Source organism: Callorhinus ursinus, unplaced genomic scaffold (genome assembly GCF_003265705.2).
Source record: "Callorhinus ursinus isolate GAN/ISIS: 27379988/994484 unplaced genomic scaffold, GSC_fseal_2.0 scaffold6, whole genome shotgun sequence".
Taxonomy (NCBI): Eukaryota; Metazoa; Chordata; class Mammalia; order Carnivora; family Otariidae; genus Callorhinus; species Callorhinus ursinus.
In genome coordinates, this window is record NW_027397068.1 from 43,176,417 (window position 1) to 43,202,140 (window position 25,724).

At 38.1% G+C, this 25,724-nt stretch overlaps 1 protein-coding gene across 1 annotated transcript; it reads left to right on the forward strand.

Annotated features, from left to right (window-relative positions):
- Window positions 1-2,117: 2,117 nt before the first annotated feature.
- Window positions 2,118-22,391, forward strand: HINT3 (histidine triad nucleotide binding protein 3). The gene is made up of 5 exons (XM_025865244.2): window positions 2,118-2,489; window positions 9,541-9,658; window positions 13,148-13,217; window positions 15,271-15,397; window positions 17,733-22,391. Exons 1-5 carry the CDS (start codon window positions 2,289-2,291, stop codon window positions 17,763-17,765), a joined length of 549 nt encoding a protein of 182 aa, XP_025721029.1. The 5' UTR covers window positions 2,118-2,288; the 3' UTR covers window positions 17,766-22,391.
- The last annotated feature ends 3,333 nt before the right edge of the window (window positions 22,392-25,724 follow it).

A 25,724-nucleotide genomic window follows, 5' to 3' on the forward strand; every position in this document is an offset into this window, starting at 1 on the left:
CAGGCTGCCAGGCTTCAGTTCTCAAAATAATATCCGCATTAAAAGCATTGTTATAGATGAAGAAACAGAAAGCCTTGACACAGAAAGATAAATAACTTAGCCCAAATCTTCACAGATGGTAAACTGTAGAGTTGTCTGACTCCAGAGCATGCTTGAAGCAGGGCTGCTACTAGCCCATATGGTGCCCTTGTGAAATCAGAAAACATTCCATTTCGCAAGTAAAATGTTGTTTTTGTCACAAAACCCAAATGATGGTTTCCTTGGGGAGCTAACCAAGGCACCAACTGGTAGCAGCTCTTCCTGTGTGCACACAACTGCCCAGGCTCTTGCTTGATCCCACACCACTACTTCAGACAAGTTTTAAATAGTTTGTGTTGCTTCTTCCACTTCCATGATAGACAACGATATCAAGTTCAAAGTTGGAGATGGGAAGCAAGTCTTTGAAAGTGCCAGGCAAGTGAGAGACCAATCACAGGTGTCTCTAGGAATGTAGTCAGGACAGGTACAACTTGTGCAGATGTGTGCCAATATGTAGGTGGATGGTCTCCAGAGTGTGTGTAGTCACATGTGTGGGTGGGTTTTTGTAGGAGTTAGCTCTTCACTGCTCCAGAACTTTAGGTCTGCCTGTGTGTGATTTTATGTAAGTTAATATTTATCTACAATGTAAATTAGCATATTCTTATTTATGGTGTTCTTTTACAGTGTACAATCTGAACAGTACTATGCAGCAACCTTATTGCTAATGATTCTTTTATTCATTAGACAATTAAGTGAAAAACTGCATGCAAAGCGCTGTAAGAGGCACTATAGTAGATTCAAAGACACCCATTTTATCAAGGAACATAATTTCTAGTAAGAAAAATACGTACATAAATAGTATATAATACAGAGTGGTAAGTTCTACAAGAGAAGTATTGAAAAACTGCTCTGTGAATTCACAAGAGGAAGTACTTACTTCAGTTTGGTTAATTTTAAAAAAATGTATGAGGGAGGGAGCATTTGAGGAGTGGTTTGGAAGGTGGATTTGGATGTGCAGAGATGGAAACGAAGATATTTCAGAAGAAACAGTGTGGATTTAAAAAAAAGAAAGTGAGGTGGTGTATTACAGTGCATGGAAATAGTGGATACTTAGTAAGGCAAAGTAACGTACTCATTCTGAACTCTGCCTTGGATTCCCGATGGGATATGAAGCTATTATAGTGGTCCCCCAAACGACTGGCAAACTGCAAAATGAATGAAAAATGTCTTGAACACGTATGTACTACTTTAAAAAATATATAAATGTTTTCAATTAATACAATATAAATCATTCAAAAACAGGACTGAATTCACAATAGGACTTTGTTATTATGTATTTTCTAAGTTAACAAATAACAAGGATACTATAATGAGCTAGTTTAAGAAATTTTTTAGTATTAAAAAAGTTGTGTTCAAAAAGGCTGGTGGGTTCTGGAGTTAGGCAAACCTTTATCTTAGTTTGTTTCTTCATCTCTGTAATGAGGATTATAAAACCAACCTCATTTGGTTGAGAGAAAATACATGTCACATTTTTAGGTGTTCAGCAAATGCCAAGTATTATAAAATAAAAAGCTGAGAACAAATCAGAGTCCATCTTGACTACCAAGTTAACTGAGACTTTTTCTTTTGGGTGCGATCGTTACTGAAGGGTTTTTGAGTGACAAGAGAATCAAGGAGGGAAACTAGTTAGGTTACTGTAGTGGTTGAGGCATGAAGCACGACCAAAGAATGAGCACAATTCTATGAGCACAGATTCTATGCTGAAAAGAATGCTCTAGAAATTGTGCTCATTCTCTTAAAACCTACGAATTTTTAAAAAACGTTTTTTTTTAACAACATAATAATACTCTTGGGGGATGCTAACTTGCAGCTTTCGGAAAAGACCTTCAGTACACCCACCAGGTTCCATTTGACCGGACGTTAGGGCGCAACAGTGATGTCACCGCGGCGGTGCGCGCTCCTCCGTCTCAAAGGACGTGGTGCGTCTTTACCAACGAGATGCAGGGGGCGGAGCGACTTCCGCAAGCCCCAGCCGCCTCCTCCCGGTCGCATCCGTGCGCGTCCTCGCGCTCCCCCTCACGGCCGCTGGCTGTGTGAGCGATCTCTGCGTCGCAGTCACAGCTTGGATCAGCGCGTGCGCCCAACTCCCAGCCCTTCCCAGCGGCAGGCGAAGGGCGACGCCTTCAGGTAAAACTAAGCAGCTGCAGGAGGCGGACCAGGGTCCGCGGTGCAGGAGCAGTCAAGGTTCTTGGCCACCTTGGGGCAGTACGATGGCGGAGGAGCCGAAGCGCGGTAGCGTGGAGTCCGAGCCTGGTTTTGAGGCAGTGGAGTCTACAGAATCTAAGGTGTCTTCATCGAAGACTACCGATGTTGTCGCACGGTCATCGAAGGAGGAGGACTACAGTAGCAAGTGCGTGTTCTGCCGGATCGCGGGACAGCAGGAACCCGGCACCGAGCTCCTGTACTGCGAGGTGGGCTGTATGCGGACCCGGCGTGGGTTGGGGGAGCCCAGGGACCGAGACCTCGCGGTGGCAGACCGCGGTGGGGTCGTGTCAGGCCCCCGGGAGGGAGGCCTCGCAGGTGTGGACCGGGGTGGGGGAGGCTGGGTGTCCTGGTGTTAATGACGGACTTGCTTCTCTTGGAGTCGGGTCTGTCTCCAGCGTCTTCTTGCTGTGCCGAGGGGGACAATGTAGCGATAAAGCCAGACACTTTGGCTTCTGTCTGCAAGTACGAGGTATTTGGCAGAAAATAGCATTTGATTCCTCTCCCCACCCCGTATCCCCACCCCCTGCCTTTCTAGACACGATTTTAAGTTCTACACACTCTAATACTGTTACCGAGGAGAAAACTGGTAGAAAGGAGGTAATGGTAATTGGGAAAAGCTTCGTTAAACTGACTGAAGTTAGGCTGGGGGGGGGGGGCGGTGTGTGGAGCCGAGGTCAAACTATTTCTTAATAGCCTCAGATTTCCACTGAAGGGTAAAGTTCGTACAGGTGTTGTCAGCTGGGATGTATGCACATTTTCAGAGCACTAAGATTTTGCTCAGGTACTTGAAAACGTATCTGGTACACATTTTCTTCTACTGGTTCTACTTGCCTTTAAAGAAACAGCCTTTGGAGAGGATCAGCTCCAAAGATTCTGGGTGTTTGTTTGTTTAGTGATCATTAATTCATTTGTTAAAAGTGAATTGAATCTGTTCTAAGCACCTAGTGTTGGAGATTCATTGGTAAATAAGACAAAGGGTAGTCACTGTTCAGATCTTATAATCTAAAGGGTGGACGGAATACAGAGGAGGCAGCAGGTTACAGTGCCCTGTGCTTGGTGAGGTGGTTCTACCACCTGCAGTATTTTGTTCATCTGTGTGATTTTTTTACCCCTTCAGCAGCAGCCAGAGTCTAGTTTTAGACAAGGTGAACAGCTGGGTCATTGCACGGTTGGGGTCTGGCCCTGTGGGTGTTTTGGAGGTGCAGTGGAACAAAGGTAAGAATTTATGGCTAGAGAGAGGACTGAAGTGATAGACCTTGACATCTATGCTGAATAGGGGAAGGAGTGAAAACCGGAAGCAGCTACAGGGAGAGGGGCAGTACATCACTTGTCTGTGGAGTAGGCCTCTGCTGAACTGATCCATAGAGTCAGGATTTCACCGCATATAAAATTAGGCTAGCAAGAAGTAAAGTGAATTTTTTAGCTTCACAGAATTCAATATTTCTTAGATGTCTAGAAACTGCTTTTAAATTTTGCATACTCCAGTACCAATGTTGAGGAAAACTAGTAAATAATAGGTACTAGTAGTGTAAAAAGTTTTGTCTAAAAATAGTCACGGAGCGGGGCACCTGGGTGGCTCAGTCGGTTAAGTATCTGCTTTCAGCTCAGGTCATGATCCCAGGGTTCTGGGGTTGAGTCCCGCATTGGGCTCGTTGCTCAGCTGGGAGTCTCCTTCTCCCTCTGCCCTTACCCCCTGCTCGTGATCTTTCTTTGTCTCTCTCTCTCCCTCTCTCTCTCAAATAAATAAAATCTTAGGGAAAAAAATAATTAAAAAAATAAAAATAGTCACTGAGAGGGGGTGGGATGTTCCAAACTTCTATCCCAGTTTTTTCCAGGCCAAAGGTCAGGATTTTTTCTCTTTGAAGAACATTCTCAGAGTGAACTATGTGAAAAGCCTGGAACATTTTTATAGAGGAAATTAGACACATTCAATATTTTAACTAATTTATATCCTACATAGGTGGCACAGGATGAATATATACAGTAGTCCATATGATACAGAACATAAGCAAGATGCACATGCTTGTACAACAGTGCCTCAAAAAGTTGCAGATTTTTTTTTAAAGATTTTATTTATTTATTTAACAGAGAGAGACATAGCAAGAGAGGGAACACAAGCAGGGGGAGTGGGAGAGGGAGAAGCAGGCTTCCCACAGAGCAGGGAGCCCGATGTGGGGCTCGATCCCAGGACCCCAGAATCATGACCTGAGCCGAAGGCAGAGGCTTAATGACTGAGCCACCCAGGCACCTCAAGTTGCAGATCTTTTTAAAATTGAATCTAAGATGATTTCATATATAAGAGCTCACTAATTAAAGGTTAAAGATTTATCTTTTTAAAAAGAGAACCTAATCTTTAATTTGTGTATTTTGCATTATATATATAGTGTATTCTTATAGTCATTCATATATGTTTATTGTAAATATTTAGAAACTATTGGGTTTATATAAAGTAGGGTAGACTTATAATTAAGTCCAGAGGAGAAAATTTGATTTGGAATAATTGGAGTTATCAGCATCATGTGGGTTTAGTCTGGGAAATCTTTCTGGCAAAAGCTAGAGAAGATTCCTCACTCCATAAGCATCCATATAGTATTTTTGTTGTATACTGCAGAGTTGAAACTAAGCAAATACTAGGCCATGCATTCTCAGAGGGGGATAAAAGTTGGTTTTGGGGTGACAGTATCTTACTCTTTTTGTGTGAGGCAAAGGTAAACATAGTGGACATAAACAGATAAGGAGTATATCTGTGGTATTAAAATATCATGAGAGTGGAATCAGGAAAAAAGTCTTAAGAATGTCCTCAGAGGGGTGACAGTGAAAACATGGTTGAGAAATACCAGGCTAGGTGTTTATTTTCACCTTGCTTGAGGCCACACTGAGGAAATACTAGTTTAACTTTAATGTCCTTCCTCTTCTTTAACCAAATTTGCCCTACACTTCAGATGGTGTGGTACTGAAATGTTCTTTCAAATGTTACTTATTTTTCTTTGCTTTAGCTATCAGTCAGGGGTTAGTTGCAGAAAGAAAAACTCACTATTTAAAGCAGAAATTGATTTAATATAGGGAATTATTTGCTAAAAAAGTTGCAAGGGCTGAAGGAAAAGCCTTCAAGAATGACATCCAGGGGGCTCCTGGGTGGCTCAGTCATTAAGCGTCTGCCTTCGGCTCAGGTCATGATCCCGGGGTCCTGGGATCGAGTCCTGCATCGGGCTCCCTGCTCGGCGGGGAGTTGGTTTCTCTTTCTCCCTCTGTCTCCCCCTCCCTCTGCCTGCCGCTCCGTCTGCTTGTGCTCACTCCCTCTCTGTCAAATAAATAAATAAAAATCTTAAAAAAAAAAAAAAAAAGACATCCAGAACAGCACTTGCATACTGACGACTTGTTTCCTCTGCCACAGCCAGGAAGGTAGGAGTTAGGTGACTGCCACTGGAACTTAGACTTCAGGAAGATGTCTCTGTAGCTGTGACTCAGATGATGAAGCAGTGTGATCGCCACTGTTGAGCAGTGTTTGCAGTGGGAGTACTGTTGGCGTTCGGGGTTGGATTCCGCTTTGTTGTGCAGAGCTGTTCCACCTGTTGTAGGATGTTTCCCATGTCTGACCTCTGGGTGCTAAATGCTCATAGCACCTACCTATTTCTACTTGCCTTTGACCAATAACACAGCTTCAGGGCTACACTATACCTGCTGGGTCCGTGCAGGTAGGCCATGGTGCCAAAAAAATGGATGTCTCATGTCTGTCTCTTGACTTGCATGGTGCCATTGACTAGACAATGGAATGGGGGTGGGGAAGAAAGGAAAAAGAATCTCGGTAGTCTTAGAGCTGACCATGTTTGCCTGCTGGAACTAGCGGAAGCTGCAGAAAGGTGGCTTTTGCTCAGGTTAGCTCGTCAAAGCACCTAAGTCTGAAATGCATCTAGTTGGCAAGATCTGAATTCCATCTGGGGTTTTGGTTTTTAAATTTCTGTGGTACTAAAGACAGAGAAGTATTTGGGATGGAGGTTGAGTGCCCATCTACTCTGTTCACCACAGTTTATTTCTCGTATTTAATGGATGCTAAGCCCAGATGCTTGGATTCAGTGGTGGTAATGAAGTTAAGATGGACTAGCTGTTTGTCAAATCCATGCATTCTCAAAAGGGGTAAAAACTGATGCTCTTGCCTGGGACAGGGGCAGGGGCAAAAAAAGTTTATATATATAAAATACACATATAGCACTTAGGATATAAACACATGTACAATTTGGCTGTGGTATTAAAATATCAGGGGAGGGGGGCAATTAGGAAAAAAAAAATCTAAAAAGTTGCCTTAGGGGGATGGTAATGAAAAAGGGCTGAGAAACACTGTTAAAATCAAACAATGGCCGTAATTCCAACTTTAAGAATGTGTTTTGCAAGGACAGACTGAAAGATCTTGGAAAGTCTATCTCTGTTACTGGAAAAGTATGTAAAAACTATAATGACATCATTTTTTTTTAAGGAGTAGAGGAGGGAAGCATTGGTAGCTTTATCTTTCTATTTAAGCATCTTTTATTTATTAAAGAATCTTTCAAGTTTATGTGTTATTCACTTGTAGTTCAAGGATAAATATGGCATGTCCCACACTTGAGAAGCTTGCTTGTGATCTGTGTTGAAAGCATAAATGAAAAGTTCTCGTTTAGTGGTTGTCATGAGGGATGGATAGTCAAAATTCTGTGTTTAAGAGTCACTTGAAATATCTTTTCTTTGGGGGCGCCTGAGTGGCTCAGTTGGTTAAGCGTCTGCTTCAGCTCAGGTCATGGTCCCTGGGTCCTGAGATCCTCCCTACTTGGGCTTCCTGCTCAGTGGGGAATCTGCTTTTCCCTCTCCCTCTGCCCCACTCTCCCACTAGTGTGCTGTCTCTCGTGCACTCTAGTTCTCTCTGTCTCTTTCAAATAAATAAAATCTTTTTTCTTTTAAAGAAATTTCTTTGTGTGGTTATGTTATCAGGGTGACATATAGTTAGGTTTATTTGTTTCTGTTTGTGTTCAATTTTTAGGGATTGTTTTTAAGTCCAAAAGGGTGTTAAATATTCATGTTTTTTTAAAGTCAAAATTATAAAGCTAAGGACATTCAGAAAAGTCTAGCTTCCATTCTCTTGTCATCTTTACCCTGTTCCTCTTCCCTCACAAGAAACTAAAAAATATATATTTGGTTTAGCCTTCCATTGTGAGAATATGTATGTGTACGTTTGTATTTGTACTCCCCTTTCTTACACAAAAGATGGCCTTACCACTCTCCTGCTCCTTGTGTTTTTTTTTTTAACTTCGAAGTATATTTCAGAAATGATTTTATAAGTATATAAAGATTTTCTTCATTCCTTTTTGTAGCTACATATTACTTCATTGTATGGATTTGCTATAATTTATTCAACCAGTCTCCTAGTTGAATTATGGACTCTTGGGTTATTTTCTTTTTCTTTTCTTTTTTTTTTTTTTTTTTTTTGCTATTACAAATCATGCTGCAAAGGATAGCTTTGTACATGCATCATTTCATATTTTTTGTCATTGTGTCTTCAGAAGAGGAGAAAGTCTGTCTTAAAATGAAGAGTCTAAATAATGGCTAGTTCAGTAGTAGCAATAGGAGAGAAAGTAACATCAGAGGGCCAATTTCAATATTTTAGAAAGCTTAATGGAAATCTAATTCAATCATTGATTGCACCGGCTAACTAAAATGCATAGGTTTTCCTTCACTTGCTTTGCCCCCTCTCCCCAGCCTTCCTTCTGGCAGCTACCAGTTTGTTCTTAGTATAATACCCTCTAGGTGCATCCGTGTTGTCATAAATGGCAAGAGCTCATCATTTTTTATGACTGAGTAATATTTCCTTATATATGTATATCATATCTCCTTTATTCATTCATCTGTTGATGGATCCTCAGGTTGCTTTCATGTCTTGGCTATTGTAAATAATGTTGTAATAAACATAGGGGTGCATACATCTTTTGGAATTAGTGTTTTAATTTTCTTTGGATAAATAAATATACAGTAGTGGAACTGGGGGATCATATGGTATTTCTGTTTTTAATTTTTGAGGAACCTCCGTACTGTTTTCCATAGTGGCTGCACCAGTTTGCATTCCCACCAACAGTGCAAGAGGGTTCCCTTTTCTCCACACTCATGCCAACACGTATTTCCTGTCTTTTTAATACTAGCTATTGAACTGGTGTGAAGTTTCATATCATTGTGGTTTTGATTTGCATTTCTCTGATGATGAGTGGTGTTGAGCATCTTTTCATGTGTCTTTTAGTCATTGAAAAAATTTTTATATAAGATATTGAATAAGGATATTTAGGGAATATTGATTTTACTTTTGGAAAAGGTTGAAACTCAAATGTCAGTAGGTTGAAAGACTCCCTTTTTCATTTCTTTTTTCCTTCCATAAGTATGTGGAGTATGTAAATCAGGAAACTAATATAATGGATTGGACACTTAGTGCAATTGGACACTTAGTAAATCAGGAAACTAATATAATGGATTGGACACTTAGTGCAATACACAGCAGTGTATAACTGCTGTGAAAATTGTTTAAAAAGGTAACGTCTGGATATGTAGATGCTAGATGATTTTCCTGTTATAGTTGTATAACATGCGACTTTGGAAAAAAATTAAATGTAAAAAAGAATTTATCAATCTTGCTATGTTTCTGTAGTCAAACCTTTAAAAGTACATATTAAGAGTGAAAAACCCTTATATAGGTAGAGATAGAGAAATATATAAGGAAATAAAAAAAAAACCTGGGATTATTGGTAATGAAGTTTTTTGTTTTGTTTTTTAAAGATTTATTTGTTTATTTAAGAGAGAGCGAGCACAAGTGAGAGGGGCAGAGGGAGAGGGAGAGAGGATCTCAAGCAGACTCCTCACTGAGCATGAAACTGGACATGGGGCTCTATCTCACAACCCTGAGATCATGATCTGAGCCAAAACCAAGAGTGGGACACTTAATCCACTGTACCACCCAGACACCCCTTTGGTAATAAAGTTTTATTGAACTTCATTGATAATTGTTTTCCTGAAACTAGCTTTATATAAGTCTTCATTTTCTGGAACAAATGAGCATCTCATGAAGGATGCTAAAGCTTGTCTTTATGAACTTAATGCATAATCAAAATTGCCCAGCTGGGGTTAGTTGTAACATAAGTACCATTTCCCTATCAGACTGAGATTTATGGTGTTTAAGACATGTCAGAATAGCATTAGGAAATTCTTTTTAAAAGATTCTCTAACAAATGATATGTTTTTTTCCTTCAGAATGAAGACCTAGTTTGCTTCAAAGATATCAGACCAGCAGCACCTCATCATTATCTTGTGGTACCAAAGAAGCATCTTGGAAACTGTAGAGAGCTACAGAAGGATCACATAGAACTGGGTACGAAGATAGCAGTATTCCTCAGGTTGTGTCATCCTGAATTGGCATCAGTGATAGCAGTGACAATTAAAAAGAAAATGTCTAGCCAGGTGTTAATGAAAGAGGAGCATTTGTGAAACTTCTGTCATGAAAAATTTCAAATATATACAAAAATAAAGAAAATAGTCTAATCTCCATGTGTTCATCACCCAAGCTCCACATTTTTTTTAATATATAGTAGTTTTTTCTTTTTTTTTTTAAAGATTTTATTTATTTATTTGAGAGAGAGAGTGAGAGAGAGAGAGAGCACGAGAGGGGGGAGGGTCAGAGGGAGAAGCAGACCCCCTACTGAGCAGGGAGCCCGATGCGGGACTTGATCCAGGGACTCCAGGATCATGACCTGAGCTAAAGGCAGTCGCTTAACCAACTGAGCCACCCAGGCGCCCTAAGCTCCACATTTATTAACTTGTGGCCAATCTGTTTCATCTATTAACCTTCTCCCACAGTGGATTTAAAGCAAATTCCAGACATCATGTTATTTAATCTTTAAAATCTCTAAAAGATAATGCATCTTTTTGTTTTTTTAAATGATGGCTTTCCTTGACTCTGAAAATGGAAGGTGCTATACAAAAATGAGACCATTTTGGTACCTGCCCTGTAAGTTTCTTGTGTAGATGAACTAACACCAAAGTTTGGCGATGGGCTTTTAGCAATGACCTTTTGGCTTCTGAATCTTGTCTCTTACAGGATTATCCTGTATTTTCCTACTCATGATTTCTGTGACTTACCAGTTACCATTTCCTAAGACGTTTCTAAGTTCACTTTGTATCTGCTTTCATAGCCTTTGTCTCCAGGGTCTGGGATTAGTTGGGTTAATAATTTAAGTAGCTGACAAAATAGATTGGGCCAGATTTTTGGAGGTTAATAAGAAATATCTTTGATGGAAAACTTTGAAGTGTAGTTCGTTAGTATTTAGACTATTGAATTACCAATTTTTAAACTGTTTCTTCTCAATATTGCAAAATTCCTTAGTCATCTGAACTTCTATGAGTACATTTCATATTTATTCCAGCAGATAAAGGCCAATATTTTTGCAATAGTTAGCATCAAGCAGTGGCCACCATGCCTTAAGTATTTCCTTTTTATAATTTTTTTTAAGGAGGGAGAAATATGTTCATGCTTGGTTTTCTTTTTCTAGCATTCTGTTTTATTGAAAGTTTTTATAACTTGCAGATAAAATGTTAACCAATTTTGAAGCAGCATGGTGGGTATTTGGGATTTTATTATACTATTCTTTCTGATTTTCCTTATATCTTAATATTTCTGTAATGAAAGTTTAAATGTTCTTGCAGTTAATATTTATATACAATCTATGAAGTTGGGAAAATAATAAGAATGTGGAAGAGCTCAATAACACTATCAAACACTGTGATTATAATTGGTATTTTTAGAACTCCACTTAACTATAAAGTACACATTTTGTTAAGAGTACATGTTCACCAAGATAGACCATATTCTGGGCAATAAAATAAGTCTAAATACATTTCAGATTATTGAAATCTTATAACCTCTGTTCTCTGATGACAATGGAAGGGGATGTTTAAAACCAATGAACTAAAGGGGCGCCTGGTGGCTCAGTTGGTTAAGCGGCTGCCTTCGGCTCAGGTCATGATCCCAGGGTCCTGGGATCAAGCCCTGCGTCGGGCTCCCTGCTCAGCAGGGAGCCTGCTTCTCCTTCTCCCTCTGCCTTCCTCTCTGCCTACTTGTGCTCTCTCTCTCTCTGTCAAATAAATAAAATCTTTAAAAAAAATAAAATAAAATAAAACCAATGAACTAATTTTCTACTTTAGGATGCTAGAAAGAGGCAAGTGAATCAGACCAAAGTAAGTATAAGGAAAGAAATAATAGAATAGGTAACAGTGAGATAGAAAGGAGACAATAGGTTTTGCTCCATGTATTTTGAATCTGATTTTAAGTGAATACATAATTATGGTTGTCATACCTTCTCAATGAATTGATCCTTTTTTATCATTGTAAAATATCCCTCTTTATCTCTGGAAATACTTCTTGAGCCTATTTTGTATGACATGAATTTAACTACTTTACTTTCTTGTTACTTACTCTCCACATTGGGTATCTTTTTCTATACTTTCAACCAAATTGAATATTAATATTTAAAGACTTGAAGACAGCAATATAGTTGCGTCTTGCTTATTTATTATTATTTTTTAAAAATAGTATGAAAATCTCTGATTTTTTAATTGGAGTGTTTAGTTCATAAACCTTTAATATAACTATTGATGCAGTTCGATTTAGGTGTACTATCTTGCCATTTGTTTTCTGTTTGTCCCATTTTTTGTTGTTATTGCCCTGTTTCTTTCCTGCCTTCTTGTGGTCGTTCAGATATATTTTTTGTTATTCTATTTTAATTTATTTCTTGCCTTTTTATGTATTCCTCTTCACATTTTTTTTAAAAAATCGTTGCTCTAGAAAGACTAAAATACTCATTGTGTAATTATCATAGCCTAATTAGAATTAACATTGTATCGATTCATGAAAAATGTGATAAACTTTGTAACACTTTGTGTTATTGTTGTCATATATATTATATCTACATTGTAATATCTTGGTACTGTTAAAATTATTGCTTTAAGCAGTCATATGTCTTTTAAAGAAATTAAGAGAAAACATTTTCTTCCATGTCTGGGATCTTGGGAGTATTTTAAAAGAAAACAAGATACAGTCTTGCATGAAGTAACTTGAGGTTTTTTTTTAGACAATATGGTACCGACTTTGTCATGGAAGTCTGTCGTCCTCCTGGCTCAAGCCTGACTTAGTGAAGTAAACATTCACAACAATTTTATGAGCCTCTTTTTTAACAACCATCTTCTGTAGATTCTCTCATTTCACCCCCCCTTCCAAATGCTTGGTTACACCATTCAGAAACAAAAGAGGTCTAAATTTTGGCATTGTGCTTTGGAGATTGCAGGTTACCAAATTTTTTCTCATGGGGAAGTGTATTCCTATCCGAAGGCCATAAAGCACCAAGACTATAAAGACATTAAGGCAGATAGAGTTCAGAAGCCAAAACAATTATATGAACATCTAGCTAGTCAGAGGTAGGCTGACATGAAAGGCTATCATATCCTTAATTTGGGTTGAAAGACAAATTCAGTTTTCTTGCATGTCTTCTTATTTCAAACATGTTTTTGTTTCTTACTTGGTCTCCTTATGATTAGAATTAGACCTCAGTAGGATCAGATGTCCTATGTAGTCACTTAATAGTACTCCTCAACACTGTTCAAAGTCAGCCTATACACTGTACTTTGATAGGTTGATACTTCATTTCAGTTTTGATGAGCAAACTTCTCAGTAACTTAGAACTATTAAACAGGTCTTTAAATATTTACCCATTGAATATGACTTTTGATTAGGATCCTAAAAGTTAAAATTAATAACAATTTAGTAATGTTTCCTACAGTGTAATGTAGTTTCTTTCCTGTTTTATAGTTGAGAGCATGGTAACTGTTGGAAAAACCATTCTTGAAAGGAATAATTTCACTGACTTCAAAAATGCGAGGTATGTATACTTCCAGATAGAAACCAATATGCGTAGTTGGTTTTTCTGAAATGTCGTTCCCTCCTGGGAAATGAAAGCAGAGGTAGCTTAAATACAGTTTTCCTGAGAGTGAGCATACGTTGTTCATCGGTAGTATAAATTTAATAAATAAAACATCTTCCTCTCATGTCTCAGCATCTAAAAATCACCACTTGGAGTTTGGGCAGACAAGTCTATTTAAGCAGCGGGTAGGTAAAATAGTTACAAGTCCACCATTCTTTGTTCAGTATGTCCATTTCTATAACAAATATGTGTAAATTAAATTTCTTTAGAAACTATTTGATTTTATGATTTAAAAATATAGTATTATACTTCTAGTGGGAAATTAACTTGAATTCATTGCCTGCTGAATTGATCTCTGGCATTTGCCAAAGTTTGAGCAAAAAAGCATATAATGTTCAATGTGGCAACTCTTTTACTTAATCTAAATAGTGTTTTTCCTTTTTAAAAGACTTCTGACTTTGCCTTGTGTGACCAAAGGCTTGCCGAGACAGGTAGATCGGATATTACTTCTAACATCTGAACTGGAATTCAAAGAGACCTGAGCTCTAACGCTGTCCATGCTACTTGCTGAGTACTGGGCTCATACTGGCTATGATACTTGAGGCCTTTAACCTCTCCAAGATAATACCTGCTCTGCCTACTTACCGGTTCAAATAAGATTGTGTGTGTGAAAATCCTCTGAAAACTGTGAAGCGCTATTCAAGGGTGATAGTGATAAGGAACAGATGGTATTTGAGACCCTTTGGCCAAAAGCAGTACATTTCCCTTCCCAGTCAGAGGAGTGCTTATTAGAAGAATGGACGTTGGACCAAGAGTCTCAATCCTCACTCTGTCACTGCCGGACTTTGTGACCTTGGGGAGTCTACTTTTTGGATCTTGGCTTTCCCATCTTTGAAATGAAAGGGTTGAATGAACCCTTGAGTTGCTTCTAGCTTTTAGATTACTTGATTCTGTATTACATGACTCCTGTTTCACAGAAGGAAAACTCAGTCTCTTTTTTCTAGGCAGTGGTGGAAGCTTTTCAATATGTGCCATGTTTCTGACTCTCCATTGTCAGTCCTATGTTGCTGCAATAGACCACTTCTCCTACACCCCCCTACGCTCCCTCTCATTGTAGTCTTTTTTTTTTTTTAATTGAGACTCACTTCTAATTTGAGGAGGCAAATATTTCTAGGCTTTAGGCTTGGATTATTGTTACAGGTGTGCCTTGCTCCACTCAGAATTTCTAAGTGGACTTACAAAACTGTAAACTGATTTTTAAGAGAGAGAATCATATTTAAAAAATTTGTTAGTAGAAATTTGTTAGTAGTCAAAGGAATTGTCTTATAAATGTTTTATAAAGCAGATAATTATGATTATTATCTAACTTATTTTCATTATTAAGCAAGAAATTCAAGTGATAATAAAGTTTTTTTTAATAATGATATAAATAATCTCACTATGGGAAGATGGGTTGGTAAGGAAATGACTACTTTATTAAAGGAGAAGGCACACCATCTACTGGCTATGTCTTGGAATAAAGGAACCCTTTTACTTGAGTGTCATGTAATTTTTTTTAAAGAAAAGGGTGGAATTTATGCCAAACATAGTACACAACAAACAACTTTATGCCTCAGCTGTACAGTCTAAAAGTTAAAGGTCCCAGGAGTGCCCTGTAATTTTTTTTTAAAAGATTCATTGCAGAGCCATATCTTAGGAGAATTAAAGGTTAAAACTGATAAGGACTGAGGTGATAAAACAATGCCAACTCAGAATTCATAAAAGTTTTACTGAGACATACGCTCTTAAGCCCTTCCTTGATGAAGAGTTTGTTACTGTGAACTTCAGCATGAAAAGAGGAGAAAGTGTATGAATACTGAGAAGTGTATAAAGAAAGCGATAAAAGTGATGTCTGAGTGGCAATCTGTCTACCCTAGGTAACCTGTTAATGGTTATGTGTTTTAACATGAAAAAATAGCTTTAAACTCTTGTAGAACTGACTTGCCAAGTATCTCTAACCTTTCTGTTTTAGAATGGGTTTCCATATGCCGCCATTCTGTTCCATCTCCCACTTGCACCTTCATGTGCTGGCGCCTGTCGATCAACTTGGCTTCTTATCAAAATTGGTCTATAGAGTGAATTCCTATTGGTTTATCACAGTAAGTGTTATTATTATAGTAGCAGCATACAAAAGTATTTAAAATATTTGTCCTTTTCGTTACAGTTCTTTTCTTGGCAACAGTAGGCACTTAACAGCTCTCATAGGCTTGATCCTCTCTTTTAATGTACTGCTCACAGATATCCAAAGTAATATTTTTAGTTTAAGGGATTTTCCAGGGTATCAGATCTGTAGGAAGAGAAGTTATGGCTATGTCTTGCCATTGTAAGCAGAGGATATGATATAGAAGAACCATGGCATTAGCAGTTCAGAACCCAGAGTCCGATCTACATTTAAATTGTGGGGCGCCTGGGTGGCTCAGATGGTTAAGCGTCTGCCTTCGGCTCAGGTCATGATCCCAGGGTCCTGGGATCGAGTCCCTCATTGGGCTCCCTGCTCGGTGGGGAGCCTGCTTCTCCCTCTGCTTCTCTCTCTCTCTCTGTCTCTCATGAATAAATAAATAAAATCTTTAAAAAAAAATAAATAAATTGTGGCTCAGTTACTTGAGGTCCCATGTGCAAGTTACTTAAATGTTGTAAGGCCCAGGTTCTTTATCTATTACCTGCCTATAAGGAATACTGCCCACCCGTAGGGTTGATAAGAGGATTGATAACATAATTTACATATACAGCGCTTAAAACTGTACCTTGCAAATAGTAAGTACTAGTAAATATTACCTCCTGCCTCTGTTATCATTCCCAACATTATTGTAGAAATTGAATTCCTGTAATTTTCTAGTTTAGAAAAGGGCTGCCTTGGTAGCATTAACTGTCAGCTCTGAGGTTGAAGCCATCGAGCCTAAAAAATTACAGAATTCTGCTTTCCTAGGGCAAAAGTAGAATAGAATTCAAGCTGATTACAGGCCTGTTGCCTGACAGTCAAGCCTTGGTTATTAAGTGACTGTCCTTCCAGGGCCACTTGACTAGTAATTTACCAGTCCCTATGTGTCCATGAGGATAAGGAGACCTATAGTTGCTATTTTTAAATAATCACTGAATTACAAATTAAATAATTGCTGTTAATGCATATCATTATTATAGTCATGGTACCCAAGAAATTAAAAAGCATGATTTCTAGAAACTTCATATTTCAACCTTAGTATCCCTCTCTTCAACTTGTCCAGATGGTTTTATTTAATTTAAAAATAATTTAAGATATTTATGTGTGTGTGTGTGTGTGTTCTGAATAAAAATTAGTAGAATATTTGATAGGGCAGTTGGTGTGGTCTCCTTAAAAAATCAGTGTGATTAAAAAAGGGATTTTTTTCCTTATTTGTATTTCTAATTTTCTACATGCTCCATGCTTTTATAAGGAAGTAATGAAAAATACATTTTTTGTAATATTTTTAACTGTATTTCCTTACATGACATTTTAGTTAGAAAAAAATGAACAAAGTTATAAGATCTGTTAATGGTTCATTCTGTGAATCTGAACTCTCCTTAGATCTGTCAGCATATACTATGAGACTTTGAAAAAAATCAAGATAAAGATACTAAGATTTATTTCAAAATCTCTTATGTTTCAGATAAAGAAAATATTTGAAATAATAACTAGAAGACTTCGGTTTACTTTTTAATTTTTTAATAGATTTTATTTTTTAGGGCACTTTTAGACTCACAGCAAGATTGAATGGAAAGTACCGAGAGTTCCCATATACCCTCTATCACCCATACACTCACAGTCTCTCACTATGGACGTCCTGGTATACCACAGTGATAACGTTTGTTATAATTCATGAAATTACAGTAACACATCATTTTTACCCAAAGTTCATGATTCACACTAGGGTTTATTCTTGGTGTTCTGTATTTTATTGGTTTGGACAAATGTGTAGTAACATGTATCCAACATTATGGTATAATAAAAACCTCCGTGGTTTACCTATTCACCTCTCCTTCTCCCTTAATTCCTGGTAACCACTGATCTCTTCACTGCCTTCACACTTTTGCCTTTTCCAGAATGTCATATGGTTGGAACAATACAGCATGTAGCCTTTTCAGATTGGCTTCTTTCACCTAGTAATATGCATTTAAGGTTCCTCCACATCTAGTTTACTTTGTAAAATGTTAGTATTATATTTATTTTCCTTTTCTTATTGAAGCTTTTTAATGCAATATCTATAAAAATCTGCCTATATATATACAATGTGGAATACCTTTACTATAGTTTATAAAACTATTATATTGAGAAATTTTTTATAAGATATATTTAGGAACAGAATATGTAATATCCAGCTCTTCTGCTGTGACTTAATATAATAGGGATGCCAGTAGAATTATTTAATATAGGCTGTAATAACTAGAATTTAAAAATACGTTGTGTTTTCAAAATTACAGGCCGACTGTTTGATTGAAAAACTGAGAACATGAAAATGTCAACAGTGGAAGATTTTCCTAATCTTGGCTCAACATAAACTAATATTTTGGTCCTTTTGAAGTCTAATTACAGTTGTAAGGTTCATTGGGTTTTATGAGAGGCTATTACTGGTTAGCCTTAAATCTTTTCTGAATGTCTGTTTCCTGAGATATGTGATACAATTCCATGGATACTTTGTCATTGACTTCTTTGTTTTAATGGTTACTCATTTAAGATATAAGATACTATAGGTAAAATCCCATTAAAACAAATCCCATTAATCAGGAAGGGCTATTTTTTTTAAAGTTTAAATATTTTCATTTCTCCATAGTCTATTATAATAGTGACTTACTTATTTATGAAGAATAAACTGGTATAGAAAGTACTTTATTGGAACCTTTGTTACTATGAAGGGGAAAAAGAAATTAACCATTTCTTGACAGTTATATAACACACAAAATTTCAAAATGAAGAGTACCATACTACATAGTGATTTCTGTTCTTGTTGATGGAAAGAATTGTATATGTGTCACTTTTTACTCAGATTTGAGATGCTAGTTTTCACTTCTTGAAGCCTAACATTTTTGTGATAAATTGTTCCTTAAAGCTATATAATATACATAAGGTAAATTCTAATGGTGAATTTACAAGAACAAGCAATTTGGCTATCCAAGAGAATTCACTGTCATGACATTTTACCTGTAAGAATATAAATGGGGAAGAAACATAAAATGGTTATAGTAATGTATTGAAAACTGGTGGAAATTATCGTTTTATGGTTGGTATATTGTACCAAAGGAAAGGTAGAATTAAAAAGTGATTAGGCCTGGCTTTTATCATGAAGAAATCCTGATTTGAAAGTAGAGACAGATAAGCTTGGATGAGAAAATTTATTTTAATAGCTCAATGTTAGCATTACTGATACATCATTTCGTTAGACATATTTCTTTAGGGATTGTGCTGATCTACACTAACAATAGTGAATGTGAATGAAGAGTAAGGTACTGAAACTAATCCTACATTGTGCCAGTGTATAGTAACACCATGTGCATGAGTATAAATGAACACAAAGATTAAAGTATTGATGTTAGAAGTAGGCTGAGATGATGAGTTTTCTTTCTTATATTCAGCATGATATTAAACATAGTTTTAGGGGCGCCTGGGTGGCTCAGTTGTTAAGCGTCTGCCTTCGGCTCAGGTCATCATCCCAGGGTGCTGGGATCAAGCCCCGCATCGGGCTCCCTGCTTGGCGGGAGGCCTGCTTTCCCTCTCCCACTCCCCCTGCTTGTGTTTCCTCTCTCACTGTGTCTCTCTCTGTCAAATAAATAAAAATCTTTTAAAAAAATAAACATAGTTTTAAGTAATGAAATACTTATTACAGTGTTTAATTACAACATCTGGGATATTTAGTTACAACATCTGAAATAAATATTCATTCATTTATCCATTTAACAAACATTTGCTGAGTACTTAACATGTGATGATCAGGAAATGTAGGTGAGAAAGAACAGTCTGTCTTCAAATGCTGATACAAAGGTCAGACAAAACCAGTGATTACAGTTTAGTGTGTTAAGTGCTGTAATGTCCACAGAAGAGGTTGTGGAAAGGAACACAATTTTGAGAGCAGGTGGCAGTAGAACTGAATATTTAAGACTCAGTGTTTGGCAGGCAGACAGTGGAAGTTTAGGCCAAGAGACCAACATGTACTTTTCCTGAGTTCTGCTTCCGTTAGTACTTACTTTACAATTGAAGTGAATGTTCACATTCCATTTTATTCACTGGAAGTGGAAGTAGGGGTTTTGGCTTCTCAAAATTAGATTTCCAGGCTTTTTAGCACTGCTTTGTTAAGTAGCTCACTGAGCCACCTACACAGATTAACAGTTACAAGTTTGTAGAAATCAGCTCAAATATGACCAGCTTTGGAAAAGGAATTTTCGGTATGTACAACATGTTTTACTATGTGAACTTGCAATGATATAACTGACACTATTATGATGATAACATGTAAGGTATTTAAGGAATTCTCAAATGCCTTATGGACCTCTTCAAAAATATGATTAGCCAGTTGATTTAATTTATATAGGTTTATACCCTGTCATAGTTAAGTTTTCCTTCTTACTTGGAAAACCGCTGATCCTCACATTCTTAGCAGCATTTCTCTTTTACTTGTAAAGATTAAAAACTTACTACAATTAAAATTCACTCAGCTTTTTCAGTAGAGTATTTGGTAACTCAGTAGCTACCCATAACATTAGCTAAACACAAAACCAATTCATAACTTATGTTAAAGTAGTATCTAGAGCATTATTCATGCATGTTATGATATTAATTGTAACTGCAGAATTGTAAAATGAGTTGTTTCAAAACTGTGCTTACTTAGCTAAAAGAAAGCTAAATAAATATGGAAAAATTCTGTCTCAAGTTTTGCCTCTCTGGACTGTGTGTGTGTGTGTGTGTGTGTGTGTGTGTGTGTGTGTGTACGTGTGTTTAAGACTTTAATTTTTAGAGCAGTTTTAGGTTCACAGCAAAATTGAAGAGACAATACAGAGATTTCCCACATAGCCTCTCTCATTATTAACATTCCCCAGAAGAGCGGTACATTTGCTGCAGTTGATAAACCTACACCTATGCTGACACATCATAATTACCCAAAGTCCATAGTTTATCTTAGGGTTCACTCTTGGTGTGGCACGTTCTGGGCAAATATATGGTGACATGTATCCATCTTTATAGTATCATGCAGAGTTTTTCACTGCCCTAAAATTCCTCTCTGCTCTGTCTGTTCATCCCTACTCCACCAACCCCTGGCAAGCAGTGATCTTTTTACTGTCTGTGTAGTTTTGCCTTTTCCAGGATATCATATAGTTGGAATCACACAGTATGTAGCTTTTTCAGATTGGCTTCTTTCACTTAGTGATACACATTTAAGTTTTCTCCGTCTTTTCATGGTGTGACAGTTCATCTCCTTTTAGTGCTATAATAATATAATAATATTCCATTGTCTGGATATACTACAGTTTATCCATTCACCTACTGAAGGGTATCTTGATTGCTTCCACATTTTGCCAATTATGAATAAAGCTAGTGTATGCAGGTTTTTGTGTGGACATAAATTTTCACTGCCTTTGGGTAAATACCAAGGAACATGATTACTCGGTCACATGATAAACATATGTTTAGGTTTTTTTTCTTAGATTTTATTTATTTGGGAGAGAGAGAGAATCCAAGCAGGGAGGAGGGGCAGAGGGAGAGGGAGAAGCAGGCTCCCTTCTCAGCAGGGAGCCTGATGCGGGACTCGATTCCGGAACCCTGGGATCATGACCTGAGCCGAAGGCAGATGCTTAAACAACTGAGCCACCCAGGTGCCCCAGCATATGTTTAGTTTTATAAAAAACTGCCAAACTGTCTTCCAAAGTGGCTATACCATTTTGCATTACCACCAGCAATGAATGAGAGTTCTTGTTACTCCACATCCTTGCCAAAATTTGGTGTTGTCAGTGTTTGGGATTTGTCCATTCTACTAAGTGTGCAGTGGGAGCTCATCCCTTTTCTCTGATGACATATAATATGGAGCATGTTTTCATATGGCCATTTGCCATCTGTGTATCTTCTTTGGTGAGGTGTCTATTAAGGTTGTAGGCCCATTTTTAAATTGATTTGTTTTCTTATTGTTGGGCTCTACACTCAGTACAGAGTCTGCTTGTCCCTCTTCCTCTGCTCCTCCCCCTGCTTGTGTGCTCAATCTCTCTCTCAAATAAATTAATAAAATCTTTTAAAAAAAAAAAGAAGAATCAGATCCTTGTATGAGTATTTAAAGACACACAGGTGAAGAGAGATCCACAGTCAACCATCATCCATTAATTAAACCAATCCCCAAGTCAAATATTTTCAGGTAAATGTATTATATTTCCTATTGATGTAAAACAGGCACCTCAAGCTTATGTCCCCCCCTCCCCCCTCAGTCCTCCCCACCTTTGTTAATGGCAACAGCAATCTTTCAGTTGCTCAGGCCAAAAATCTTGTAGTCATCCTTGACTCCTGTCTCTCATACTTCATATCTGACACCTTAGCAAACCTTATCAGCAGTATTCTCAAAATATATTCAGGATTTGACCACTTCTCCCCACTTGTACTTCTGTCTTCTTGGCCAAATTCTCCTCGTCTCTTGTTTAGATTATTGCAGTTGGCCTTCACACTATCTCTGCTTTTGTCTGTGTCTACCCTCCAGGCTATTCTCAACACATTTGTACATTCAATATGCAGAACATGTATGCCTGAATGTTCTCTTAGCCCACAGTTGCCAAACAATTTGCCCTCAGACATGAGGGGCCTGAAACAAAAATCAGTTCGTTCCTCTCAGTGCCCAGTGTCTCTCTGCCTTTTTGGACACTCCTCTTCTCTTGCTTTGAACATTGCTAGAATCACTTGAGTAGGCTCCATTTTTCCAGTTGCTTCCTTCTAGCACAGCATCCATCAGAATATTTTCTAAATTATGATCTGGTTATGTAATTTTCTTGCTTGTGAAAACCTCACTGTTTTCCCTCAAAATTACTCACCTGCACTTGTATCCCATTATGCCAACCATTTTTTCTATTCCAAATAAACTGAGCACAGCTTTGGAAATCTGTTCATTTTTAAAAGCTGGGTTAAAATGTTATCTCCTCTTCGAAGTCTTCCCTGATACTCCCATCCACAACCACAGCAATATTGTTTCTTTAGCTCTAGTCTGTGAGATTTTATTTTCCTAGCATAGACCTTACACAGTCTGACTGGGAAAAAGGGGGATATCTCTTACCACGGGATTTTGACCTTTTTTATGAGCTGGGGGATCTAATTTTTTATCTTGTATCCCCATTGCCTTAGTTCAGTGACTGATTTACATTAGTGATCAATAAAGATTTTATTTTAATTTCTGAGTCCCTTAAAATGTTACCATAACAAACCAAAATCTAATTAAACACCATGATAACCCTAATTCCAACTACTTTCAATCTAAAAATCAGGAGTATAACCTAAACATCAGCTGAATCTCCCTGATTTTATGTTCTTCATGGCAGTAGGCATGACCACTATAACTTAGGTGTAAAACTTCTTTGAGTTTCAGAAGAATTCAAACACACCAAGCATCTCAAGCATTTAATAACCAAACTTGCTGGGCAATGGTAAAATAGCATCTAGCTCCTGCCATCTTGCTGACTCTCTTTTTTCCTCTACTTCTTCTCCCTTTGCCTTTATAACATATTTCTCTTCTTTTTGCATTAGAATTTTTAAAATTCTCTGTAAAGCCTTTTTTCTAGCCAACATGCATGGCCCATAGGAAATCACCTAACTTAAGTAGGCTGTTCTAGATATTTTCTCAGCTAAGGAGATTTTCTTGAGATTCTCAATCTAGCTGGTAAGAGAGGAATATTTTCTTCTTGTTATACCTTCTGCTGAGAAACATATTTTCAGCATTTTGCCAGTTTATCATATAAATTCTCTCTCCAAGCATGGGTAAGAGGAAGGTAAACATGCTATTTATCTGTGGTATTGGTACTCAAAGTCTATCTATCCATACCCCTCTCTCCCAGGCAACGATTCTCAAACCTCAGTGTGCATCAGAACCACCTGGTGGGCCTGTTTAAAACAGACTGCTGGATCCCACCCTGAGTTTCTGATTCAGCAGGTTTGGGGGTAGGTAGGACTTTGCATTTCTAAGTGGTTCCCAGGTGATGATGTTGCTGATAGCTGCCATCAAATTAACAACTGAAATATTTTTAAAAATATGTTTAGGCCACACCCCAAATTAAATTCAATTCCCCGGGGATAGATTCTAGGCCTCGAATTTATAAAAATTCCTCAGGTGATTTCAACGTGCAGCCAAGTTTTAAGAATCTGTGCCCTGTAGGATTGAGTAAAACTCCTCCTATGGCCCGTTAAAGTAGTTCTGAGGAATATGCCTTTTATGGGATTTGAGACCATTTATTTTATATGTAATAATTTTTCCTCTCATGGGAAGCAAATAAGATCAAGAGATGGTGATTACTGGGAATTATGCTTAAATAAGAATCTGTGGGTCCCTTCCTAGAAGGTAAGTTGCACACTTACTTTGGGACTATTAATACTTGCATATTGCCAAAAGCCTTCCTTTGTTTAGAAGTCATGTTTACTTACATTTTAGGAAGGAAAGAAGAAAGGGAGAGTAGGAAGGTGGGAAGTAGGGAAGGAGGAAGGACAAAAGATCTGGTTCAAATGTGGCAAATGCACTGTGAACTTACATCACCTCTGCTTCACGAGTTCTGCCCAAGAGAAGTAATAAATGGGGTCCCATTCAAAAATGCGCAAAGCCACATAAGCTACAAAGCTGAAGCCTGGAGCAGTGTGGATAATATCCAGGTCTTGCTTGGCCTTGTATTTGGAGTGGAATAAAAGTAGAGTGAAAGATTTTTTTGGTATCTTATGATCTCGATCTCATTGCAAACAAAAGAATTAAATTAAGTACCAGCCCAAGGAAGGAAGGCATCCCTAATTTTGGTAGGCCCTAGGTTAGGCTCCTTTTGGAAAACTGTTTCTATTTCAGCCAGTTGCTAAGATATGGTGAGAGTTGTTCTCTAGGCTAGCTCAATCAGGCTGCCATCTTACTTCTGTCTGGAAATGTATGGCTTTTGATTATTTGAATTTTGTCAGCATTAGAGTTTAAGGATGGCCAGGACAGAAGGCTGAATCTCTAGCCCATTTTCCTTCACATTTTTTTCTATGCACAGAACCTACTTCACAGGTAGCAAATTAGTAGGTCTAGTTTACAACTAGGATTTCAGGTTTGTTTGGAGGGAATTTTTTTTTTCAAGATCTTATTTATTCATTTGACAGAGAGATAGACAGAAGAGCACAAGCAGAGGGAATGGCAGAGGGAGAGGGAGAAGGAGGCTCTGCACTGAGCAGGGAGCCCCGATGCGGGACTCGATCTGAGAACCCTGGGATCATGACCCGAGCCGAAGGCCGCTTAACCATCTGAGCCACCCAGGCGCCCTGGGGGATTTTTTGACCAGAGGACAAGCTCTTCTTTTTTCCACTTCAGGAGATCTTGAGTCATATTTAAATCAACTGCAGCTGCTTAAGTTTGAACTGGTGCCTTGTCCTAACTTGTTCAATTTTGTTTCCTGAGAGCACCCCGTGTTCTCTCTTCTCCTCTTCCTGTATTATCTTCATTTAGATTGAGGATACTGGAGACCCTTCTGGCATTTCATGAAATTAGAAGTTGGTCAAGAATGCTTACCATAGTGAAGTCCCCATAGTTGTTATATAACTTGTTCCAATAAAACTTTATTCTCCAAACTGTTCAAAAGCCCTTGTTTTTCACTCATTGCAAAAATCTTCTAGTCTTGGGACACCTGGGTGGCTCAGTCAGTTAAGCTTCTGCCTTCAGCTCACATCCTGATCCCAGGGTCCTGGGATTGAGTCCACATTGGGCTCCTTGCTCAGCAGGGAGCCTGCTTCTCCCTCTGCCTGCCACTCCCCCTGCTTGTGCGTGCTCTCTCTCTAGCAAATAAAATCTTAAAAAAAAATCTTCTAGTCTTAATACATACCCCGAGGAGTTTCCTACTTGGTGCACAAATGTCTATGGCTCTCTGTGATACCCAACCCCTTTTCAAATGTTAGATGCTCAGCCTCAGACAGATCATAGACAGTTTTAACGTTACACATGACTTCTGCTGCTGGGATCTGTTAACTCTCTATTCATTTCTTTTCTTCACTGACTCTGCCCTAATACTCTCGACAGTATAAGGGCCTGTTATAACCAGAACTCAAGATTCTCCTAATTTCGGGTCCTCACTATCTAGGAATGATTCTGGTTTTCAGTCATCGTCAGGCTAGACCAGAGACCCAAATGCTTACATAATAGTAATCTCACAGGAGGAGCCAGGTTTCTAAGAAGTCTGCCCTGGTAGATGAAGCATGGATGAAGCTTTGGATCAGTTCCCAGAAGATGGACT

What these genes read in the sequence shown, in the direction of transcription:
- HINT3 (XM_025865244.2), top strand. Translation starts at nt 2,289, where the DNA reads ATGGCGGAGGAGCCGAAGCGCGGTAGCGTGGAGTCCGAGCCTGGTTTT. An exon ending in GAAGGATCACATAGAACTGG is followed by an intron (nt 9,659 to 13,147) that starts GTACGAAGATAG and finishes CCTGTTTTATAG; the next exon opens with TTGAGAGCATGGTAACTGTT. An exon ending in ACTGACTTCAAAAATGCGAG is followed by an intron (nt 13,218 to 15,270) that starts GTATGTATACTT and finishes TTTCTGTTTTAG; the next exon opens with AATGGGTTTCCATATGCCGC.